Below are 22,436 nucleotides of genomic sequence, written 5' to 3'. Positions count from 1 at the left end.
AATGAAAGTCCCTCTTTCAAGTCTAAAAAATCAGGAATCCATTTTGTTAAGAATGAAATAATGTCTTCTCCTTCAGTGTTTTCAGGCAGGCGAAAGATCCTTATGTTGTTTCTCCTTTCCCTGTTACTAAAGTTTAAGCAGAAATTCTTTTTGGAATTCTTCCTGTTTGAGTCTCCCTTCAATGTCATTTAGAGAAGTCTCTATATTTGCTATTTTTGTATGGTCTTGCTGTAATAGTTCCTTAAGAGTATCAGTCTTTTTTTGAGAATTTAATTTGAAGTTTTCTAAGTCATTTTTAAAGCCATCCATCTTCAAAGATCGTTCCTGTAAAGTAGATGTCATCAATTGCAGTTCTTTTTTCAAAGCAGCATCTGGATGAGAATTCCTTGAGTTGTTTATATTCAGTGACTCAATATATCTCCAAGTTACCTGACAGGAAAATTTTTGTATATCTCCACCAAAATTGATATTTATGTTGTTTAGTAGTTTATCTATAGAATTCTGATTTTTTAAACTTAAAAATAATAAAACGTTCCTATATTATTATACTAGTTTATGGAGCTCTCAAAATTCACTGCTCTCGGTTAACCATCTAGGCTTCACCCCCTCAACTTTCTGGTAAATTCTGAGGGGTCAAGTGCATAGGTCTGCTCAGGAAAATCTCTTTAAAGATTTCCAGAACAAGCAGAGTGCCAAACAAAGTTGTGATTATGTATCTGTCAGGCATAATGGTGGCTAAAACACAATTATGGGTACCTATAATTCCTGCAGTGTAGATTATGTAAATACTTCCACCTTTATTTTTCTGACTGTGTCTTATTATGGAAATATTTATTTGTTTCTTTACTCAGTTTGGTAACCAGGTTAGAGCACTGTTCCAAATGGCCTTATTTCAGTCTCAGCCTGAACAAATATATTGCGTACCTTTGTTAATTGTACGTGACTATTGTGCCATTGTACCCAGGTTGTGACTGAAGGATTTGTAGACCAGATCAATCACCCAGTTATCAAACTGTAAAATGAAATAAATAAATACAATAAAATATAATTAAAAAGTTACATCTATTTAACTCTTAGTTATCTTCTGGAATGAATAAGATGATGCAACTTTGGTTGTTTTTAAAAAAGAACCAGAAACTAGCTGGCATAAAACTGTCAATTCTCTGATGATTTTTCACATGCCATGGGGAAAAATTATGCTGTGCATTGCCAGAGGAAAAATGGTGCACCTTAAGATTTAAAAATATGTCTAACTTGGATGTGAAAAGACTATCATAGCAACATCCAGTAGAATGTGCAGCTCCAAGGTAATTAGCAATCAATAAAGAGGCATTTAGCTTCTCAGCTATTAACTAATTAGGAAGAAAGTTCACAAGATAACATTGTCAGTGAATACGAAAGTCTTCTATGGCTGTTGTTGCTGAAGTCATACTGAGCAGTAGTGGGCATGTTGCATGCATGTGGGCATATGTGTGCTCAATCACAGTACCTCAGTGCTAGGCAAAGTAAAGAGAGAGCCAGTCCAAGCAAGGTCCCTGTCAGTTTTATTCATCAAAATCTGGAGATAGTAGGAGAAAAGGAAAGAAAGAAAGAAAGGGAGAAGAGCACGTGAAGGAACATATGGAAGGATGCAAGGAAAGAAAGTATGGGAAGAGGAGGGAGGAAGGGTACAGATTTTTTTGAGACAGGTGTTACTTTTTATTTTTTCAAGAAGAGTATAAGGGGAAAATGCAATGGGAAAGGAAATGAAAGGAAATAGGGCATCAAGATAGAACAGCGGCAGACAAACAAACACAAAGAATAGACAAAGACCACCAGGGGAGATGTTTACACAATGGGGGTTGACAATGGATGGACATATACTAACAAAGAGAGGACAATTGGTGATTGTAAAGATTTTGCCTAGACACATTGGAGGGAGGTGACACACAAGGAAAGGTAATACCATGACAGAGGATAGGATAGGGTAGGGCCCAGCTCTCTCATACTGTCTTAGGCAGGAGTCAGTCCCCTCTGTGACTATCACCTTGACGGAGTCCTACCTCCAGACGACACAATAAGCAGTGCCAGGCAGTGGTGTGACTCTGATAACTGTAAGAGGACATTCTCGAAATGACCAATGCAGGTGTCAAGTTGCCATTCCACAAACTACACCATGACTTGTTTCATCTCATAATAGGTAACAAAATCCTCCAAGGCATCCTTTTCCTGAATTCCTGTCTGCTGCAATATTTTTTACATGCCAGCATGTTTTGTAATACTGCATTAACAGCAAATGTTTTACTGTGTAGTTCAGGATCGTGCTGCAGGACTCCATAGGAGATATCTAGGCAGTACAAGTGGGCCTTCATTAATGCATACACATGTACAACTATGTATCTGGTCTGTAACAAGACAGTGTTGTGTGGATTCCATCCACGGTCTGTGGATTTCTTGCTGGTGTCATTAGCCATGGCTCCAGGTCATGTCTGGTATCACCAATAAGATTGCCTACAGAAAAGTCACCCTGCGCAAATCACTGATATAGCCAGATATGTGCCAGATGTGGAGGTAATGGACACTTCCTAGGTAGTGCCGTGAAGCATTATATATATTATATGGTATCCATTCATGAAATGTATTTTGAGAAATGGCCTGTAAAAATAGACTTAGATGTACTAAGTCCAATATGGCCATTTCTCAAAATATTTCATTTTCTGCGAGGAATGGTGATCTGGTAGTTAGTAGATACACATTTTGGGGATGTGGAGATCTTTCCCCCATATCAGTGAGTGCAGAGAGGCTTGTCACCCTCCAAAACATAGCCAACTACCAATGATTAGCAGACTGGAGTTCCGCTGTGGCAACCCCTAACCGGGAAAAGTCGAAAGACAAACAACAACAACTCTTCTACATTTTTTATCTTTTTTTTTCTTGTGATGTCGGCACTCAGCATTTTGAGTGCCAGCATTTCAGCAAGGAGCCATATTATAATCTGTGGATTGCAGATCACCTTGAATTTGATATAATGAAATCCCTTATGGCTGAAACACTACTGTTCTAGCTTACTAGATGGGGCCTTGATGGCAATGACTCCCAGTACCAGAAATGAGCTATTTCATGAAATGCCTGCATAATATTGTTTATCTCCTCTGTAGAGCATAGTAACCACTCATACTCCTGTATATACTATAGCATGCCATCAAGGAACTAGTGCAGTATTCTTGCACTGGATACCTGGGATATATTCACTTTGTCCCCCATTGGTTACTAGAGATCCTTATAGCCAACATTCTCAAAGTGACACATACCTTGGTGTCCACAGTGATGGGTACTCCATACATCTCACAAGTCTGCATGTGAGGGATGGCATATCTCAGCCAGCTCCTGCATGGTGCTTCTGTCCACAAACAGATGTCCACCATTTCTGTGTCCAAATCCAAAAACAAATGAAACAGAGTCCAAACTGGCCGTAATCTTTTATTACAAAACATAAGCACTTTCAGGTTAAAAACCCCTTCATCAGACAAACTTCACATAATCATGACAGTCTTTAAATGTTAAAACATTTCTAAAAGCAACCAATTACTTTCTATACTTGACCCGCCTTTTCTTTAAGGCTGGTTTTAAAGGTACAGAACTATTTAACCCAGGTGGGTTGTCAGCAGCCAACTATATGATCCATCTTAACTCTGCATACTCAGAATCACTGACAATGCCCCCCCCCCTTTTATAATAAAAGATTACGGCCAGTTTGCACTCTGTTTCATTTGTTTTTGGATTTGTTCTTACAAAAGGTTCAAGGGGTGTCCTTAAGGGAAGCTAAGAGGCTTGTGTTTTGCTATATTTCTGTGTCTATTGTTGCTGTATCATGAAGAACATGGAATTCTAGACCCATGCAGATTATTCATTGGTGCTACGTGCAATGGGGTACAACAAAAACATTTATTCACAAATGGGAAGTATAGGAATAAAAATCATTCTAAGGGCATTTTGAATGCCTAATGGGATAAAATGGCTAGGCTTAAAATGGTCCTTCTGGACAGTTAGCCTAGTATTCGGGTCTATATTAGAATGCCGAAATCTCACTTATGCGAATCCCGAAAGGTCGACAAATACACAGCGAAGCACAAGAACACCAAACGTCCTTAAGCACGAAATTCAAAATATTGAATTGCCATATTTGGCCAACTCCACCGCCCGCTACGTACTGCCTATCCAAACAAAATAAATATGAATGTATTACTATATATGCACTTAACTTAACCTGCACCCTAACCCTAAGGTCAGTAACTATTGCACATTTACGTTAGGGGAGCTATACCAGATAAGGGAATCTTCTACTGATGTTTTATCTCACTAAACATGGTGTGGACAACTATGGCGATTCGGCATTTTGAATTTCGCACTTCAGGATGTTGGGTGTTCATGTGGTTCGCTGTTTATGTGTCGGCCTTTTGGGATTCGCGTAAGTGAGGTTTTGTCATTCTAATATAGACCCTAGAATTCACTTATGAATCTATGAACATCATAGCTACTGGCTGCAAGAACAGCCACCTAACTATACATATCTGTTAAACTGGTATTACCCCTAACATGCTTTCATCATCTCTCTCTCTTTCTCTCACTCTCCAAGAACATCAAGAAACATGTTATCAGAATGAATTTATACATTTCTGAGTCACATTGCCATATTGTTTACCTTCCTTTGCATGCTCCATTACCCCCGACTCAATACTGTTGCTCATTTTGATCTGATTATATGCTTACTTGCATAGTATGCAGGCTGCGGTATTTTTGCAGCCTGGCATGATCGGGCCGCAAATGGCCCTGAATCACCCACCCTGTACACCAACACTCATCATGCTATTTAACAGATCACACCGTGACAATTAGTTCTGAATCCCAGGGATACCACAGTGTAGTAGAAAGTAATTTATTTAGCAAGATGCAGTTAATTACTGCTACAACCCTATCAGAGAGTTTCTTATGAAGGAAATATAAAAATATGAATCTTTTCTTCCCAAACCATGTCAAAAATGTTTTTTTCTGTATCATGAGATACTTTATATTCATGTCTGCAGTTGTTAATGCAGAAGTGAAAGTGGATTAAAGTGAATTATATTTTGTATGTGCTAGTTCTGTGTTTGAACCTAATTCTCTAAAGTGCTGTAAAAACTGTTAAGCATTCTGAATACCTAAGGTTGTTATGTCCATATTTAACTACATATTTTACTAAAAACATTATTGTTGGAGGTTAGCTGAATCTGTTTTAATTTCCTGCCTGGTTTAAAATAAAAGTACTGGGGCTAGAAGAGTTAAAGTGACAAACCTGTTGTTTTCAATATTTTATTTTCAGTGTAATGGTCTGATACCATACATTTTAAACATGTCCAGTATTAATATAATACTAAAATACATTATGCTTGACTATGATGATTTCTAACAGTTCTGTTTTATAAGAAATCAAGACAAAAATGCAGAAATAAGGTTAATCAAGTTACAGGAGCCTACCTATGAATTCACAACAAACATGAAGTCCCACAAGAAAAGGCATATTATTTGACATGTTTATTGTTTTCCTACATACAGAGAATCTATCCACATAGTAAAAATATATAAAAATTGAGGATATTGCCAAAATTCAGCTCTAGTTTTAAATTGTTAAACTTTGATGTAACCAAATTCCTTTTGGTTGTACATACCTGTTCTGTATTGACTTTGACTCACAACCACTATGCCCAACTATCTGAGTGATGTTCTTTGCCTCGCACCAGGCATTCTTGTCTGGAAAAAGGGCCAATTTGTTTATTGGAGGAGGAGCTGCTGTAACAATGCCCTGTAGAAGTGCAAATGTCAAAACCCACAACATTGTGGCTGTCAGTTCCACAAAAAAAGGTCCTAAGGAAGAAATAACACATGTAAAATCTGTCAAAAACAAATAGTAATGCAGAATAATCAATCTCGTTTATTAACATCAATTAAGGAAATCAGTTGGAACAGCCATGAATAAAAGCTATGACCCCAGAAACTCTTCTTCTTTTGGCTTTTTCCCAGTTAGGGGTCGCCACAGCGGATCACATGTCCGCACATGATTGGCAGTGGAGTTTTACAGTGTCGAGTTGCCAGCCCGGCGCCCAACCTTCCACGCAAGGCACACACACGCATGCACTCATGCCTAGGGCCAATTTAGAGTATCCAATCCACCTACAGCATTGTCTTTGGGATGTGGGAGGAAACCGGAACACCCGGAGGAAACCCACACAACCACACGGAGGACAAGACTCCGCACAGAAGGCACCCCAGCCGAGGATCGAACTGGAGAACCTCTTGCTGTGAGGCGACAATGCTAACTGCTGCACTACCATGGCCGCCCTATGACCCCATAAACTGCAAAATGGAAAACCTGAAGAAAGCACCAATGCCAGGAGCAATCAGACTGTATTGGCATGTAGCAAAGGAAACAATGCAGGCAGCACCATGTGAAATGGTAATTATAGTATGCAGTAAAATGAATTACATGTTTCTGCATAATCATGACTCCTACATTCTAGTCTAAGCTCCCTTTTCAGTTAATATGATGATTTGCATCACTGTGACACAGAAGTATATTTCAAGGACTCAGATGAAGAGCATTAGACCCTAAATAAATCGCAATCATTCGGATCATAGTCTGTGAGCTTAAAACCTTGCACATACAGTGAAGCCATGTTTACTTTAGCTTTTCCTACAGTTTTTGTTTTTAGCTCAGACTATTACTCTTGCAGAATTGTTATATATACAAAACTATGTAGGCTTCTGACACCTAGGTAATATCACTGGCATATAACTGCCTTGCCTCTATTGCATCAAACAGCAAGATAGTTAAACGATGAAACTATGATGAGCTGATAAGATAAACCACACAAGACCATATTAGGAAGCTCATTACAATATACCAGACTGAATGACAGGCTACCTATAATAGTGCATGCAACTGTAGGTGATTTTATTAGTTAAAAAATATATGATTTTCTTTTGCCCTGCTTTCAGGTTCATTATCTAATCTTTTACCGGAAAAAAAACAGGTCTTCAAAATATCCTTTTCTTCAGACGTTTCAAAACAAGTGTGAGCTTGTGTGTTTGTGTGTGTGTGTGTGTGTGTGTGTGTGTGTGTGTGTGTGTGTGTGTGTGTGTGTGTGTGTGTGAGTGTGTGGGTGTGCGCGTGCGTGCGTGCGTGCGTGTGTGTGTATGTGTGTGTGTAGTGTGCATATACAGACATATATTATTGTGTATGTATAAACCTTTGCAGTATGGCAAATAAAATTACTCCTTTCATAATTTTACTCTTTGCTGCGTATTCATATAACAGGAATGTCATGATATAAAATTGCACTGATACAAAACATTTATTTACTGGCAAAACTGTATGTCAAGTCACTATGAACTTGATATGTGAGGATAACATTTTATGTAAACACTGATAAAACACGGGACAGTTTCTCAATAAACTTACTTGAAGCCATTAAGGTTTCGAAATGTTTTGCCAAGTTTTCTAAACAATATGGTAACATTTGGGAAATTATATGTTTGCAATGTTTACCTGATTGTGCTGCGGTGGTGGTGCTGTGGTAGCGTTGTCGCCTCACAGCAAGACGTTGTCCCGTTCGATTCTCAGCTAGAGTGTCTTCTGTGGGGAGACATGCGTGAATGGGCGTACCTTCATTGAAGGTTGTGCATCAGGGCTGGCAAACTCGGCACGTAAAAAATCTACTGCCAATCATTAGCGGACCGGAGTTCCGCTGTGGCGACCCCTAACCGGGAAAAGCTGAAAGACACAAACAAACAAATGTTTACCTGATAAAGTGGTATTCAAAAAATGTGCAATTAAAATGATCACAGAAACATTCATATTTATTGTTTCAAGGCTTATTAATGGTAGATGGTATATATTGTACTTGGATTGTACCAGTGTTATTATGCAAGTTATATTTTTACATTTTGATTACAAATGTTATTTTATGGGCTTTGTATTTATTTCTGTTGGTTACTACATCTGGAAAATAAGAGAATGTTGTTGAAAAAATGAAAACAAGCAACAGCACGGTCATATTCAATGCCTCCTCAGCAGTATATCAACAAGATTTGCCAAAGCACTACGGTGCTTAGTCTTGTCCTCTGCTATATGGACCATATTCACAATTAATGCATCATAAATGTTTTATTTGTTTAATGGGTAACCTGAGTAAATGCATGAATCTTCTTTTCTGAAAAGACCCACCATCTTTATTAGATGGCTGGACACTGATTGACATGCTCTCTACTTGTTGTTGATTTTAAATAAGGGAATTGTAGAAGGTGTCACCCTGTATAGGGTCACATGGAAAGACAAAGTCTCTACAAAAAACAAAAAGAAAAAAAAAGAAACAGTTCATTTGTAGGGTCACAGTAATGTCTTTTTGGGCACTCAGCCTTTACAAAATATCCATTGTGACGGTTATGAGACTCCCACATATGTCCCCCATGGTCGAATGTATATTAAAATAAGAAAACTTGATCAAGAGCCTATACTGTAGAAGGGGTCCTCAGCATCAGAGAGGTGTCAGCGTGCATGTCAGCAGCTGCTGCTATTGTGAAGGAGAAAACAAAGACCCTGGCAGTGATGACTAACAAAATACTGACCAAATGAGGTACACAAAGAAGCTACAAACAAAGAGCGTGGCCTTCTGGATTACCTTATAGAAGATGTTATAATATTATAAGATGTTGAATGCATGGTGTTTGCCGGTTTTTACAGGTCAAAAAAGAAATTGGTTTAAGCAACAGACCTGCAAACTTTCTAAAAAAAGAGAGAGCAATATAGAAGAGTACATTTCAGAGAAAGAGAAAAATGGGTAAACTCTGAAGAAAAAGATAATATAGCAGAAAGGAAAAAAGAATGACAATAACAAAAGAATGAGAGGGTGTTTCGCAATGTGAATACCAATAGAATTATAGAAATAAGATGGACCTCCCCATAGTGCCGGAAAGAGTACAAAGTAAATCTTTTCTGTCTTCAAAATAGGAGACATTTACTTTTTATTTTATTTAATTTTATTTTATCTTTGTTGACCAGGAAAAGTCTGACTGGATAAACCTATATTCAGCGGTGGCCCACGAAGAAAAGCTCCACATTTAAGTTACATTGGATGAACATTTATAATTGCAAGGTAAAACATCTGTACATGAGCTTATTTACATGATTTTTAAATATTTCTTGCATGAACATAGCATTTTAACACAAAAAACAAGAGAGAAATTAATATATATTGACTAATTATCAAAGAGAGAATAAAATATAATAGTTAATGTACTTACAGCATGATGCCTCAAGGGAAAAGATCAAACTGGAGTGTTTTTGAGGTTAATAATAATTTACAGACGGATGAGTAGTAACTTAAGTTAAAAATTGATGATAAGAGAGAATGAAAGGGGAAATTATGGAAATGAGCAGGATGATGAATTGTAGTTAGTGGTAGGGTGTGAGAAAAACAGGAAGAGTAAGAGTTTGGGAAATTATTGTTGTCTATGGAATAGACTCCCTCTCCATGTCAAGCACAGTACCTCTTTACCCCTTTTTAAGCGCAATCTGGATAACTGGATGGGAAATAGAAAGTACATCCCCTGGGATTCTACCCGTGGCCCTGCTGGACAGGGGCATTGGGTGCTGATTTGTTTATGCATGGGTTAAACTATTGGCTAGGCTTATAAGGGCCTCAGAGCCAATAGCCAAGTAACTTCCTATGATCCTATGAGGAGGAGCAATAAGGTACAAAAGACTGGACAGCAAAGTGGCCATAAGAGTTGGAGAAATGTAATCTGAGTAGCCAGGTGAGCAGGAAGAACAGAGCTAGCTTTGGCATAGGTGTTGTTTAAGCAAAGTTTTGAAACTATTTAAGTTTTTCTAGCTGTTTTAACTGTGTGGGGAATTCATTCCAGAGTTTTAACATATAATAGGAGTAGACAGAGTCTTCAGCAGTGTTGAATGTCTTACTGATACATAATACGAGTTTATTGCTAGAGCAAAAGTCTCCAGTGGGTGAATAGTACAGTCAAGTATTTTATAATGCTGTTTCTTTTCTGGAGAGTGCAAGGGGTTGTGGGCAATGATTAGTTGTATGTCAACTGGTTTGGGAGTTCAAGCCAGTTTAATTGTTTAATGCAAGTTAGTGGTGTGTTTTATAAGGTTGGTTGGTTGTGAATTTAGCTATTTTGTAGTATCAGGAGGCTAGTTTAGTTGTACATGCAGTTTTGTTATTTGTAAGAAAAGTGGAAGCATATAATAGACAAGGAAGGAGGTATGTTGCTGCTAAGTTAATCCTTGCTTGCTCTGTAAGGTAGTATACGGCCCTGTAGAGGGAGCTGAGTTTTTAGTGAGTTTTCTTGATGGAATGAAGTATGTGGTGATCAAATTTGAGGTTGTCATCTATTTTGATTCTAAGGTTTCTATTTTTGTGTTATCACTTGAGGTAATAATGAAATGTGTGTTTCTGTTTAAGGTGTTGTTTTGGAGTAAATAATAGCATAAGTTTGTTTTTTTTGGCATTGACCAGCAAGTTAGAAATTTTTAGCCATGTTTTTATGTCAGTGAAAGATTTTTGAGTGATTTCCTGTAATTTTGTTATGGATGGGGCAGAGCAGACAAGAGTAGAATTCTCACCATATTGTACAAGAGTGGCAAGTGTCATAGCAATATAAACTTTATTTATGAAAATATTAAATATATGTAGGCCGAGTATTCACAGATTGACAGATTGTTACTAGGCTAAGGACCTGGGAGAGGGGGCTTTCCTAAGCCTAGCCAAGTTTTCCTGAAAAAAAATGATGTCCTGTATTTAAATAGGACATTGAGGGCCAGGCATTTATAAGCTACCTCTGTCTATAATGAACATGGGTGCCAGGACCGGTGTAAATCTCCTATTTCCCATCCACCGGTCTAGGTTGTGCTTAAAATGGGTAATAGATGAACTCAACTTCACATGGATGGGAAGCCTGTTCCATTGGAAGGGCAGTCTCTGGGACACACATCTGTCTCTCCAGCATGTTCTGTTTACGTTACAGACAAAATTCAAGTCCCTAGACCTTGCATTACTGGTACTCTTTGACTTACAAATGCACAAGAGATTCATAAGTGTAATGTTTGTGGATACCTTGTAAGCCAGGCATAGATCACCCCTCAACAATCTATAGGAGACAGAGTAGAGAGAAAGGCCTTTAAGGTGCTCTGCATAACACAACGTTTGTTACACCTTGTATTCTTTTTATAAGGAACCTCTGAGATTACTCCAGTTGCTGCATAAGCCTAGTCAGGTACATACCAAAAGGAAGATTATACTCCATGACTGGTTTGATAAGGGAGGAGTACAGTGGGATAATGACCTGTTTGGACCTAGATGCCTTACGAAGTTGAACAACATAAAATAATTTCCTCACTACTGTGGCCAAGTGATGGTCAAAGGTAAAGCTACAGTCTATGTTCATTTCCAGATCCCTAACCACTGGGTCAGCTCTTAGGGGTGTATTATCAACATTGTAATTAGACAGGATGGTTGACTTCCCTAAGGGTACAATTATGTATTTGTAAGCATTGAGTTTAACACCACAGCTTTGGCACCTTTTGTTAGTCAGAGATAGACCTTCTGCAAGAATGCTAGTGTCTGCAGGACAGTCGATGATAACCTCCAGCTTGCAATCATCTGCAAACTTAGTCTGCCATAAACCTTCAGCATTTGAGTCCATCTCAGAGAAACAGATGCCAAAAAGGAGCCGGCCCAGTACCGAGCCCTGGGGGACTCCACTAAAGACAGACCTCTTGGTGGAGGTGACCTCACCTATTTTGACCTCCTGGGTCCTATCAGTGAGCCAGTTGGCTACCCAGTGGATGACAAAAGGGTTTATATCTAAATTAGTGAGCTTGTCTATAATGCCTGGTTGGGGTATTGTATCAAAAACCATGGCCAGGTTGAGGTAAGCTGTGTGCACAGTCTTGCTCTCATCCATTGTTTTGGTGACCCTCTCAAAGAAGTCCACCAGATTTAATAGGCAGGACCTTGCTTTAACAAAGCTGAACTGTGATAGGGCCAGGATATGCATATCAACTATGTCCTCATTTATCATGTCTATGTTGACTCTTTCCATGGCCTTACGTATGAGGCTGGACACACTTATGGGCCTGTAGTTACTTGGACCAGAGGCTGGACTTCCTTTGTGCAGGGGATTGACTGTAGTTATCTTCCATTCCTTGTGCACAAAACCTCACTGAAGGATCCAGTTGAAAAGCGATTCCAATGGAGAGAAAAGAGAGGTCCTATTTTGAGGAATGTGGTGTGAAGGTTATTGGCAGCTGATGTTGTTGCTTTTAATTTCGCCAGGAATTTTTTTTTTTTTGGGTTGATGTTGGGACAGGCTGAAAACTAAAAGACAGTGTGCTGCTTTCAAGAATAGATGGAAGTTGGAGGGGAGAACTGAGGTGGTTATTGACTAATGATAGAACTGACTGGATAAATAAGTGTTGAACTGAGTGACAGTGAACCCTTTGTTGTTTGAAGTAGAAGGACAGGGTGTAGTGGTATGGTTGGGGTGTAATGGTTTATTTATAGAGGACCAAAAAACCTTGGTGCCATTTTGGTACTTTTGTTGATGATTGCTGTAGTATGATTTCATGTCAAATTTATCAAAGATCTCAGTACAATTTCTAAGATATGTAAAATGTTGGTAGGCATGTTGTGTTTTATTCTTACACAATTCTTTCCATGCTTTATCTCTTTGCAGCATGAGCTGTTTGGTCTCTTTTGTTAGCCATGGTGCTATTAGGTTTTATCCCTGTTGTCCACTTAGTATTTTTAGGAAGTAGTAATTGAAGAGAATTTCATTTAGGGATATTATTCTTGACACATTCTAGTTGCAGTGCACAGGGCTGTAATAAATGTGTCTTTGTCGAATTTGGTTAAATTACGTACCTGTTTAGAGATTATTTGTTTGGGTGAACCACATCATTGTTTTATTGTTGGGAGGTGGTCACTTATTATATCTGGTAAGGAAACAGTTGATTTTAAATTATGAGATTTGTTTGTCAATATCCATTCCAGTGAGGACTGCCTGTTATTGTTTTTGTTAATTCTGTTGGTGGAGCTTATTAGTTGGGTGAAGCCAAACTGATGAATAAAGTCCCTGGGGTTGATGAAGATGAAGGTTTCATGGAGGACATTGTCAGAAATCCAGTGTAGGATATTTTCAGCTGTGGTAATGTTGTTGCCTGGTGAGATGTATATACTGAGATACATATAGATTCCTTTTGGTGGGTCTGTATTAGATGAACGAAAGTTCATCTTTGCGAACGCTCACATGAGCGAATATCCAGGTACTCGAAACTGCAATTGTGGGGGGCTGTGCCCCCCACACCCCCCCTAAATATATATTCCAACTCCGAGATCACACTACAGTGAGGAAAGGGCAAATATTCCCATCTTCACTGTACCACGATCTCGCAATTGCGGTTTCGAGTTCCGCAATATTCGCTCATGTGAGCATTCGCTAAGATGAACTTTCGTTCATCTAATATAGACCTCTTTTGGTTGATTTTGAGGTATGCAATCAGAAGTCCAGCATTATTAAATTTTGTGATATTTAGATAGGCGGGAGTTATTTTTAAGTTGTTTTTATAAACAATAGCAATACAACTTGCTCTTTTAACCTTTCTGTCCATTTGGGCTATGTTGAAACCTGGGGGAATAGCTTTGCTGTTTGTTATTTCTTGTTTTAACCAGATTTCACTGGCAATTAGAATGTCTGAAGAGTAAAAATCTAGACATGCATGAATATCATGAATTTTGTTGCAGATGCTTCTGAGGTTAATGCCGAAAAGAAAGAGGTTAGTTTCATCACCTGATGGGAAAATTGCGGTGGGAGTATTGGAAAGTAATGGGCTAGCCATGGTGGGTAGATGATGTGTGGGTCCGGGGTTAGGGTGAATATCTCCACTAGGTTTCAGAATGGAGGTAGGGTGAGTAGAGATATAGGGCCATTTGTGTTTGTATCTGACTTTCGGTACTGCTAATAAAGTGCTGTTCTCAACTTTAATATATTTGTAAGAGAACAGTTCTGAGCATGTATATTGGCACAGAGAAGGAGAGGTACACATAAGGAAAATTAGGGTTTTGTGATGTAATGTATGTGCATTTGTGATGGATTTGGGATACAGTACTGGAATATTATGGTAATTAGTGAGGCGAGCTAGTTTAGTGAGTGTACAAAACACCAGCAATTGACTCACTGTCATTGTGAGTTGAGATGGTGTGAGTTTAGATGGTGAGTGGAAGAAGGTGGAGGTTTGGTAATATGATGGCCATGTGGTATATTAACGCAAGCAGTGTTATGAGAAATGCAGAGAAAGAGGTGTGATAAAGGGCTGGGAGATGTTTACAGGGTGGTATATAGATAGTTAAGGTAGTGAATAGTGGTCAGGTTGTGTGCAGAAAGCTGTATGGTATGAGTTTGATGGCAGGGGTAGGTGAAGAAGTGAGTAGTGTATAGATGAGGGAAAAGGCAAAAAATGTATATTGATGAGAAAGATAGTAATCTAAAGTAGTAGCTATAAGTACTTATATGACTATCTAAAAAAGTGTTTTTTGTACTAGCACTTGTGTGTGTGTGTGTGTGTGTGTGTGTGTGAATATGTACTGATATATGCATATGTACAAATATTTATGTGTATTATAATTTACACATGTATCAGTATGCAAATAGATGGCCAAAGTTTTGGTAAACAGAACTGTATTTGGAAAAAAGTAGGCTGAGAACAACTTTTCACTTTTTCTTTTTCTGGCTTCGTGGATCCATTCAGGCCAATAAAGCTAACCCCCACTAGCTGTGGATATGCATGTTTCAGCCTTCTTATGACCTCATCAGCAAAGCATAAGTTTACTGTTTGGCTATACTTTAGAAATACAGGGTCTTTAAACCCATTTGATGTTCATAACAATTGAGGTGTCTGCAAAATATCCCAATGAACATCCAAACAAAAGAGCAAAAAGGTCATACAGACAAACCAATTAGTACAAACTACAAGAAAAACCTAGCAAAGTAAAAAGTCATGGATATTCACAAGCCATATAACTGAAACACTTGATGTTCTTAAGGGTTTATTTGCATATATCCCATGGGCCTTTATTACAGGAGGTTTACGGTATCACACAGAAAAAACTCAAGCTTTGCTAGGGTTTTCTTGTAGTTTTTCAACTAGCAGATATTTTTTTTCTTCTTTTCTCTTTTTATGGGTGCAAACTGCTCCGTTCACCCTCATGTTGCCTGGGCTCACTTTACTCCCCTAACCTACCCCCAATTGCTACCCACTTTATTCTACATTTTTAGTAACTTTAACACCATCCTCTTCCCTATGCTGAATTTCTACACATACTTAATCCTACACTCTGGCCATAGCATTTTTAGCTAGCTAGCTATATGTCCTCAACAAAACAGTTGTGTCACCAATCATATCATAATATACCTCCTTGCCAATAACTACTGCTTTCACTTAGCAACCCCCCCTATAACTCTCTTACCACCTATCATACTGTAATACGTCACTCTGGCAGCACCCATTGCAACAACATAGCTATTATATTAGCAGTACACTCCCCATAACAAGGTGCACATATCTTTCCCTCTCTTCCTCTCTGTATATATGTTCCTATCAAAATAAATGATATACTGTCCACTGTATATATGTAATGTACAAGGTGAATGACATTTTTTACTTTTTTGCTTTGCATTGTGTAATAAATCAATGACTCACTGAATATATGCTTTTTCACTTGTAAATGTTCAAACAGCTGTACATACTATACTATAATTGTGTAACAGATCAATGTCTCCTTGCATATATGATTTCTATTTTGTAAACACTATGCAACTGTTTAAGTACTGCTCTACTCTTTGTTAAAACTATTGTCTGTTAGATACATGGTTCTTTTCTCCCTGAGCCTCAGCTGAAATTAAGTTTTAACAAACCAGTTGTACTCTTGTTGATAAACAAAAACAAACTAAGTAAATAAATAACTAAATAAGTAAAATCAAAAATCAAGTGCTTGGAAAAGTCTTACAAATCAAAAAATCTGGGTTAAGGTAAACAGCTAAAGAGCTATGTACAGTATTCCCAGACTTGGCCTAACTGGTTGCCTTCAACTGGATCCTTGTTATTAAAGCTTTGACTTTCTCCTACCTTAATCCACTTTCTTGTCCCACTCCTTCTCAATCCAGCATAAATCCAGATAAATGTATATATTGTACAAAGTACATGTACAGCTCTCCTTAATCCTCACTTCTTGAGCCTCTGCATTACTCTGCCTCTAACTAGTATCCCCCCAAGCATGCTTGTTTGATTAATTACATCCCTCAAAAAGTAAGCTGCTTTTATTTTCTCTGCAGTACCTTCACATATTAACTCATGTCCTACTGATACTAACTCTGGTAACTCTTATAGCCTTTGCTTCTTTCATCTGAGTATTGTATTGTATGTTATTGTATATTATTTTTTCTTACTTCTAATATTTGGTTCTAGGGTCACATTAAACTCCTCTCCATTAATTTCAGCCACATGCTGTCAATATCCAGCCAAACCAAGCCATAAAGAAGTCTTGGAATGTCACTGAGTCATTCCTTCCAGGCCAGTTCAGGCTGCTAAGATCTGAAACTGCTCCCTCCAGCTCCCCTTCTATTAATCACCTATCTTTCTTCCTCACTCTACCACAAGTGACCAACTTTCCATGAGCTCTTCCTGCTAAACTTTGGTGCCAATCATTTTCCTCCTCCAGCCTTTATAGAGCCCTTCTCCATAATACTGGAGTTCCATGTGTTCTTAGGAAAGTATTAGGCTAACTCCCCTTGTGGGCCATTTTAAGCCTAGCCAGTTTCTCTCAAAGGTCAGACTCAAACCCTGCACCTTGTAACTGTGAGATACATACCTTAACCATTATGGCAATCCCCCCTCTCATTTTATTACTTTCCTATTTCCCCGCTCTTCATAGAGTATGCCTATGTCATCCCATATTCTTCTTACTTTTTTATTATCTTTCTTTTTTCTCATGAGACTACATAATCCTACACATTTCAAATAATGGCCATCATCACCTCTTCCCTCTACACTGGTTACCTTGTTTAGTGGTCTTGACTGTCCTTCCACCTCATTCACCTTCACCCCCATATTGGCTCTGACCTCTAATTTTTTTCTTCTGTCATTTCCAGTGATTACCCCCCACACACACACACACACACACACACACGCACACACCTCTTTGCTAAGTTAAACAGATAATCTGTCTTCAGCATTATGTTCCTAGAGTGGCTACTGCCACTAGTGATTATTCCCTCCTCCCTCGGGCAGCCTTCTTTTATTCCTACAAGGTACTTTCCATCCCCTCATTTGGTAACTCCCTGCTGGCCTTTTGCTCTTTCCCCTTGATGCTCTTACCCCTTCCCATATTTCCTAGTCAGGTTTGCCCATCTTCCTTTTGTATCACAATTTGAGCTCTAACCCTTTTACTCTCAGTGCCTTTCCTTCTGCATATTTCTGAGAACAGCTGTTACCCCTTTACTGTCTACCTTCATACATTATCCCTCCTCCACTACTACCAGCATCATCATAGACTCCCTCTCTGCAGTTCTCTGTACCATCCCACTCAGTTTCATGCTATAAGAGTTTGCATCAGACTTACCCCAGACTCCTCTCTCTTCAGCTACTATTGTTCTGTCCCTGTAGGCAAATGTTAACACGCTGCCACTACAGCTCACTCCAAGAACCAATCAGAAGACAAAACCTCCTCTTACATTGTTTGTTTCTTTCTTTCTGCATGACTCTCTGTTGTGGTGTGGACAGCCTTTGCACTATTCTTCCTCTTCAGTGAAGTGAGAAGAATGCATGGAAGGAACAAATGTCAGCTGTCCCATCACTGCCTTCCATAGGTTGCCTTTATTATCCTCCTTTTTTCCTTTACACTGCACACTTACAATATTTGCCTTCTTGGTCTTTACAAAACTGACAGTACTGTGAATCCAGTCTGCTTCACTGTATGTATTGTATTTTCCAAGATCCCCTCTCCCTGTCCAACTAATGTCCTATGTCGGTGTTTTCAATCCATTCCAAAGTAGTGCTTTCATGTTCCACCATACTCCCACTAAGCATTACCCTGTCCTAGCTACCACTCACTGGTATGTCTCTTTAAGTAATGCCTAACACTCTTAAAGCATCATGGCACATGCAGGGAGCTTAACACAGCTGTATCCTTTAACCTTTCTATAGACATTACCACTTTCTTGAAATCAGAGACAGTAAATGGACCTATCAACAAGGCTAGATATTGCTTCAGAAAGTAAGATTATGAATCCCCCTACACTTACACACACACAGCTCTGCAAACTCTCACTTCTAGTATCTGTCTCCTTAATAGGTCATCCTTTGAATGTTTAGTTAACTGTATTTTCACAGCAGGCTATCAGCATGCCACACTTTATGGCCTGAACCTGTTGGTGCTGGTGTCTGCAGTACAGACTATGAGAGCCACATACACTCTTTCTGGCTCTTCTCAAGTACAACAGGGTACACAAAGCAAGGGACCTGATTGTGAGTATCAGCAGAATTAACTATCACAAATGCACTACTCAGTACTGACTCTTAGTTTAGACATGTAGACTAGGGTGGCAGTTATCCCTTTTTTTGTTCACCAGCTCTTTCCAAGATGTTTAACTTGGCCACAAAGCTTCCATTTCTGTCAGCCACAACAGCTGCTTCATGAACAACTGATGTGCTGCTTAGCCATAAATACTGTGGTTTATCTCTTACCATATCCTGCGGCAACTAATTAAAAAATGCCTCAGGAATGCATACATTGAAAGAACAGCATCTATCTCAATGCAATACATGCTAATTAATACTTATACTACATAAAGACATAATATCAAATATGTAACATGATTAAAATCAATACAACAATCTTCTGTTTACCTCTGGCCAAGTTTCCTCACTAAAACTAAAAGAGGTTTACTCTTTAGGTGAACAGTGGTGCATATAAAACTTATCAAAAAGACAGTGAAGTATTTCTGTTTTTGTTGGATGCTTCCCATTTTTGTGCAGTGAAGTGGAATGTTTTTACATCAACGACATCTGTTTCTATCCCAAATGCCTACAGGAAGGGACATTAAGATCACACTTATGAAATCTCAGCATCTTTAAAAGAATTTCATGCTCCTTACTAACAGCTGTAACTCATGGAATATTAGGTATCCTGTGCATCACTTGTTTATGTAAAAGCCCCATGTATGTCTGTGTTTTGTTATGGTGGACATGTCTGGACAGAGCTTTAGCTTAGTGAAGTAACCTTAAACATTCTACCTTTTATTCCAAGTTCTGATCATGGGATCTGGAGGCAATTTCTTTGAAAAATGAATTGTTACAGTGTGGTGGTACATGCATTAATCTGTATGAGAGCAAAATTGCTGTCTTTTCATTTGACGTTGCAAGAGAAATTACCCTTTTTCCAAGGTGCAACAACCTTGGAACAAGCTACATTAAGTAAAGAGGTATACGAGTTTGTCTCTTACATAGTGGTAAAATAATGTCTTTTGGCTTTTCCCAGTTAGGGGTTGCCACAGTGGAACTCACGTCCACTAATGATTGGCAGTGGATTGTTATGGTGCCGAGGTGCCAGCCTGAAGCCCAACCTTCAAGGAAGGCACACGCATTCACGCACACACCTACCTGCATGTCTTTAAATGTCACTCGACTGTGGGGAGGACATGCAGACTCCACACAGAAGGCGCTCCAGCCTAGAATCGAACGGGAGAACCTCTTGCTGTGAGGCGACAACGCTAACCGCTGCACCACCGCAGCCTCTCTTACATAGTGGTAAGGGTAAAAAAAGGTCACACAGACAAACTAATCAGTAGAAACTGCAAGAAAAACACAGTCAAGCTAGAGTTTTCTCTGTGTGATACATTAAACCTCCTGTAAATGAGGCACATGGGATACATGCAAATGACAATTTAAAGATATTAATTGCTTCTGCTACAGAGCTTCTGAATGCCCATGACTTTTTACTTTTTAAGTATTTATGTGTACATTTAGGCTAATAAAACCAAACCCCACTATCCATGGTCATGCATGTTTTAGCTATTCTATTGACTTCGTCAGCATAAGTAGATTGTTCGGCTATATTTCAGAAACATGGGGTCTTTAAACCCAGCTTATGCCCATTAATATTAAAGTGCCTGCAAAATATCCCAACTAGCATCCAAATCAAAAAGTAAAAAAGGTCACACAGATAAACCATTTAGTAAAAACTGCAAGAAAAAACACAGCAAACATAGTTTTCACTGAGTGATACCTTAAACTTCCTGTAATGTTCATTTTAGTTATAAAGGATCAGATAGAAAAGTGTTGGACGTTAGTTGGGATAGTTTGCTGGCACCTTAAGATTTATGGGCATTAGCTGGGTTTAAGGACCCTGTGTTTCTGGAGTACAGCCAAACTATCCACTTATGCTGTGCTGCTGAGATCAATAAAAAGGTCAAAACATGCATGTGCACAGTTAGTGGGGTTTGGTTTTACTGGCCTGATTGCACCCATAAAGACTTCAAATGTTATGAGCATTTAGAAGCTGTGTAGCTGAACCCTTGATGCTCTTAAGGACTTATTTGTGTATATCCCATGTACCTTCTTTACAGGAGGTTTTAAAGTACCACACAGTGAAAACTCTACCTTGGCTGGGTTATTTTCTTGCAGTTCTTGTATAGTAGTAAGGGGTGATATTACTGTGTAAAAGCCAAGTTCAATTCACGGTTTCATTTTTTATTAATTCAAGCAGAATTCAACTTCTGTTACTTAAATGGATGACACAGAACCTTGTTTTGCCTTTAAATCCAGACAGAAAAGTGTTGCCCAAATATAATGTCACACTTAGCAAGATTACAATACTAATGATGCAATGAACAAAAAAAGATCTAAGCACATTGATTGTCATGCAAGTATACCTGTTAACCTCCCAAATGTTTGTCTCATAGTTCCGGTCACTGAGGATTGAAATCACTGAATAATGACAGACATTTTAGTTTCAGACTTCATATCCTTCAGAAAATATAGGAAATGTAGGCTTATGCAAAATGTATTATTCTAGCAACTCTCTTTATAAGAGCAATACGTAAAATGTTGGGGGTCTTTATCATAGGTTCATAGGTAAGTACTAGGCTATCTGACCGAGGGCATCTATAAGCCTAGCCAGAATGTGCTGGCTTTCGCCACCCCCTTAGATTAGTTCCCTGTGCCTTGGTCCAGCAGAGCCATTAGTTCCCTGTGCCTCTGTCCAGCAGAGCCACTGCAGTGATCCCGGGGGTAAATTTTCTGTTTCCCATCCACTCGTCAAGGTTTCTCTTGAAGAGTGTTAGTGAGGGGCTCTGCCTAATGTAGATTGGAATCCTGTTCCAAAGCATGGGGAGTCTCTGGGACAGGAATCTATCCCTCCAGCATGTCCTATTAATCGTTGTGGTGAGGTTTAGATCCCTAGAGCGTGTGGCTCTCGGGGATTTGTTTTTTTTTTATGTGGAGCATGTCCATCAATTTTGGGTTGGACATGGCCTTGTATGTCAGGCAGAGGTCACCTCCAAGGAAGCAGTATGCAACCAAGTACAGCTGGAGTCGGGCTGCATAGGGCATATGTTTGAGGCCAGTAATCCTCTTGAAGTTACTTCTATGGTCTTTCCAGCTGTTGCAGGTGTCTTTTAAGGTACATCCCAAATGAGGCATTGTACTCTATGATGGGTCTGATGAGTGATGAGTAGACGGGCACAATAACCTCTTTTGTTCTAGATGCGAACCCTTTTGTGATTAGGTGGGCCACATAGAAGGATTTTCTAACCACCTTGGCAATATGATTATCAAAGGAGAGATTACTATCTACTTGGGTCCCCAGATCCCTTATTACATTTTCTGTATTTAGGGGACTACCATGTATGTGGGCAGCCATGGTGGTGCAGCGGTTAGTGTTGTCGCCTCACAGCAAGAGGTTCCCTGGTTCAATCCTTGGCTGGGGTGCCTTCTGTGCAGAGTTTGCATGTCCTCCCTGTGGTCGCGTGGGTTTCCTCTGGGTGCTCCAGTTTCATCCCAAAGACATGCTGTAGGTGGATTGGATACTCTAAATTGGCCCTAGGCATGAGTGAGTGTGTGCATGTGTGTGCCTTCTGTGGAAGGTTGGGTGTCAGGCTGGCAACTCGACACTGTAAAACTCCACTGCCAATCATGAGCAGACAGGTGATCCACTGTGACGACCCCTAACCAGGAAAAAGCCAAAAGAAGAAGAATTTCCTGTGGTTAAGTAACACCCACCATTAGTTATTTTTGTTCAGGCCCTTGTGATAATGAAGCTAGAGTTAGCAGCAGCTGTTTCATAGATATG

General features: G+C 39.2%; 1 protein-coding gene across 2 annotated transcripts in view; it reads right to left on the bottom strand.

The window, feature by feature from the left end:
• LOC122793613 (neuroblastoma suppressor of tumorigenicity 1) overlaps positions 1 to 22,436 on the bottom strand; it is a 359,029-nt gene that overhangs the window by 85,912 nt on the left and 250,681 nt on the right. The window contains exon 3 of one of the 2 annotated variants that reach the window (XM_044061792.1): positions 5,685 to 5,882. In XM_044061792.1, the coding sequence (XP_043917727.1) occupies positions 5,685 to 5,851 (167 nt within the window). In that variant the 5' untranslated portion in view covers positions 5,852 to 5,882. The remainder of the gene's footprint in view (positions 1 to 5,684; positions 5,883 to 22,436) is intronic. The other variant, XM_044061791.1, reaches the window with a different exon arrangement.

The sequence above is a fragment of the Protopterus annectens genome, chromosome 2.part0, assembly GCF_019279795.1.
Source record: "Protopterus annectens isolate FY-2018-M chromosome 2.part0, PAN1.0, whole genome shotgun sequence".
Taxonomy (NCBI): Eukaryota; Metazoa; Chordata; order Ceratodontiformes; family Protopteridae; genus Protopterus; species Protopterus annectens.
This window is presented reverse-complemented; position numbering and strand designations above follow the sequence as displayed.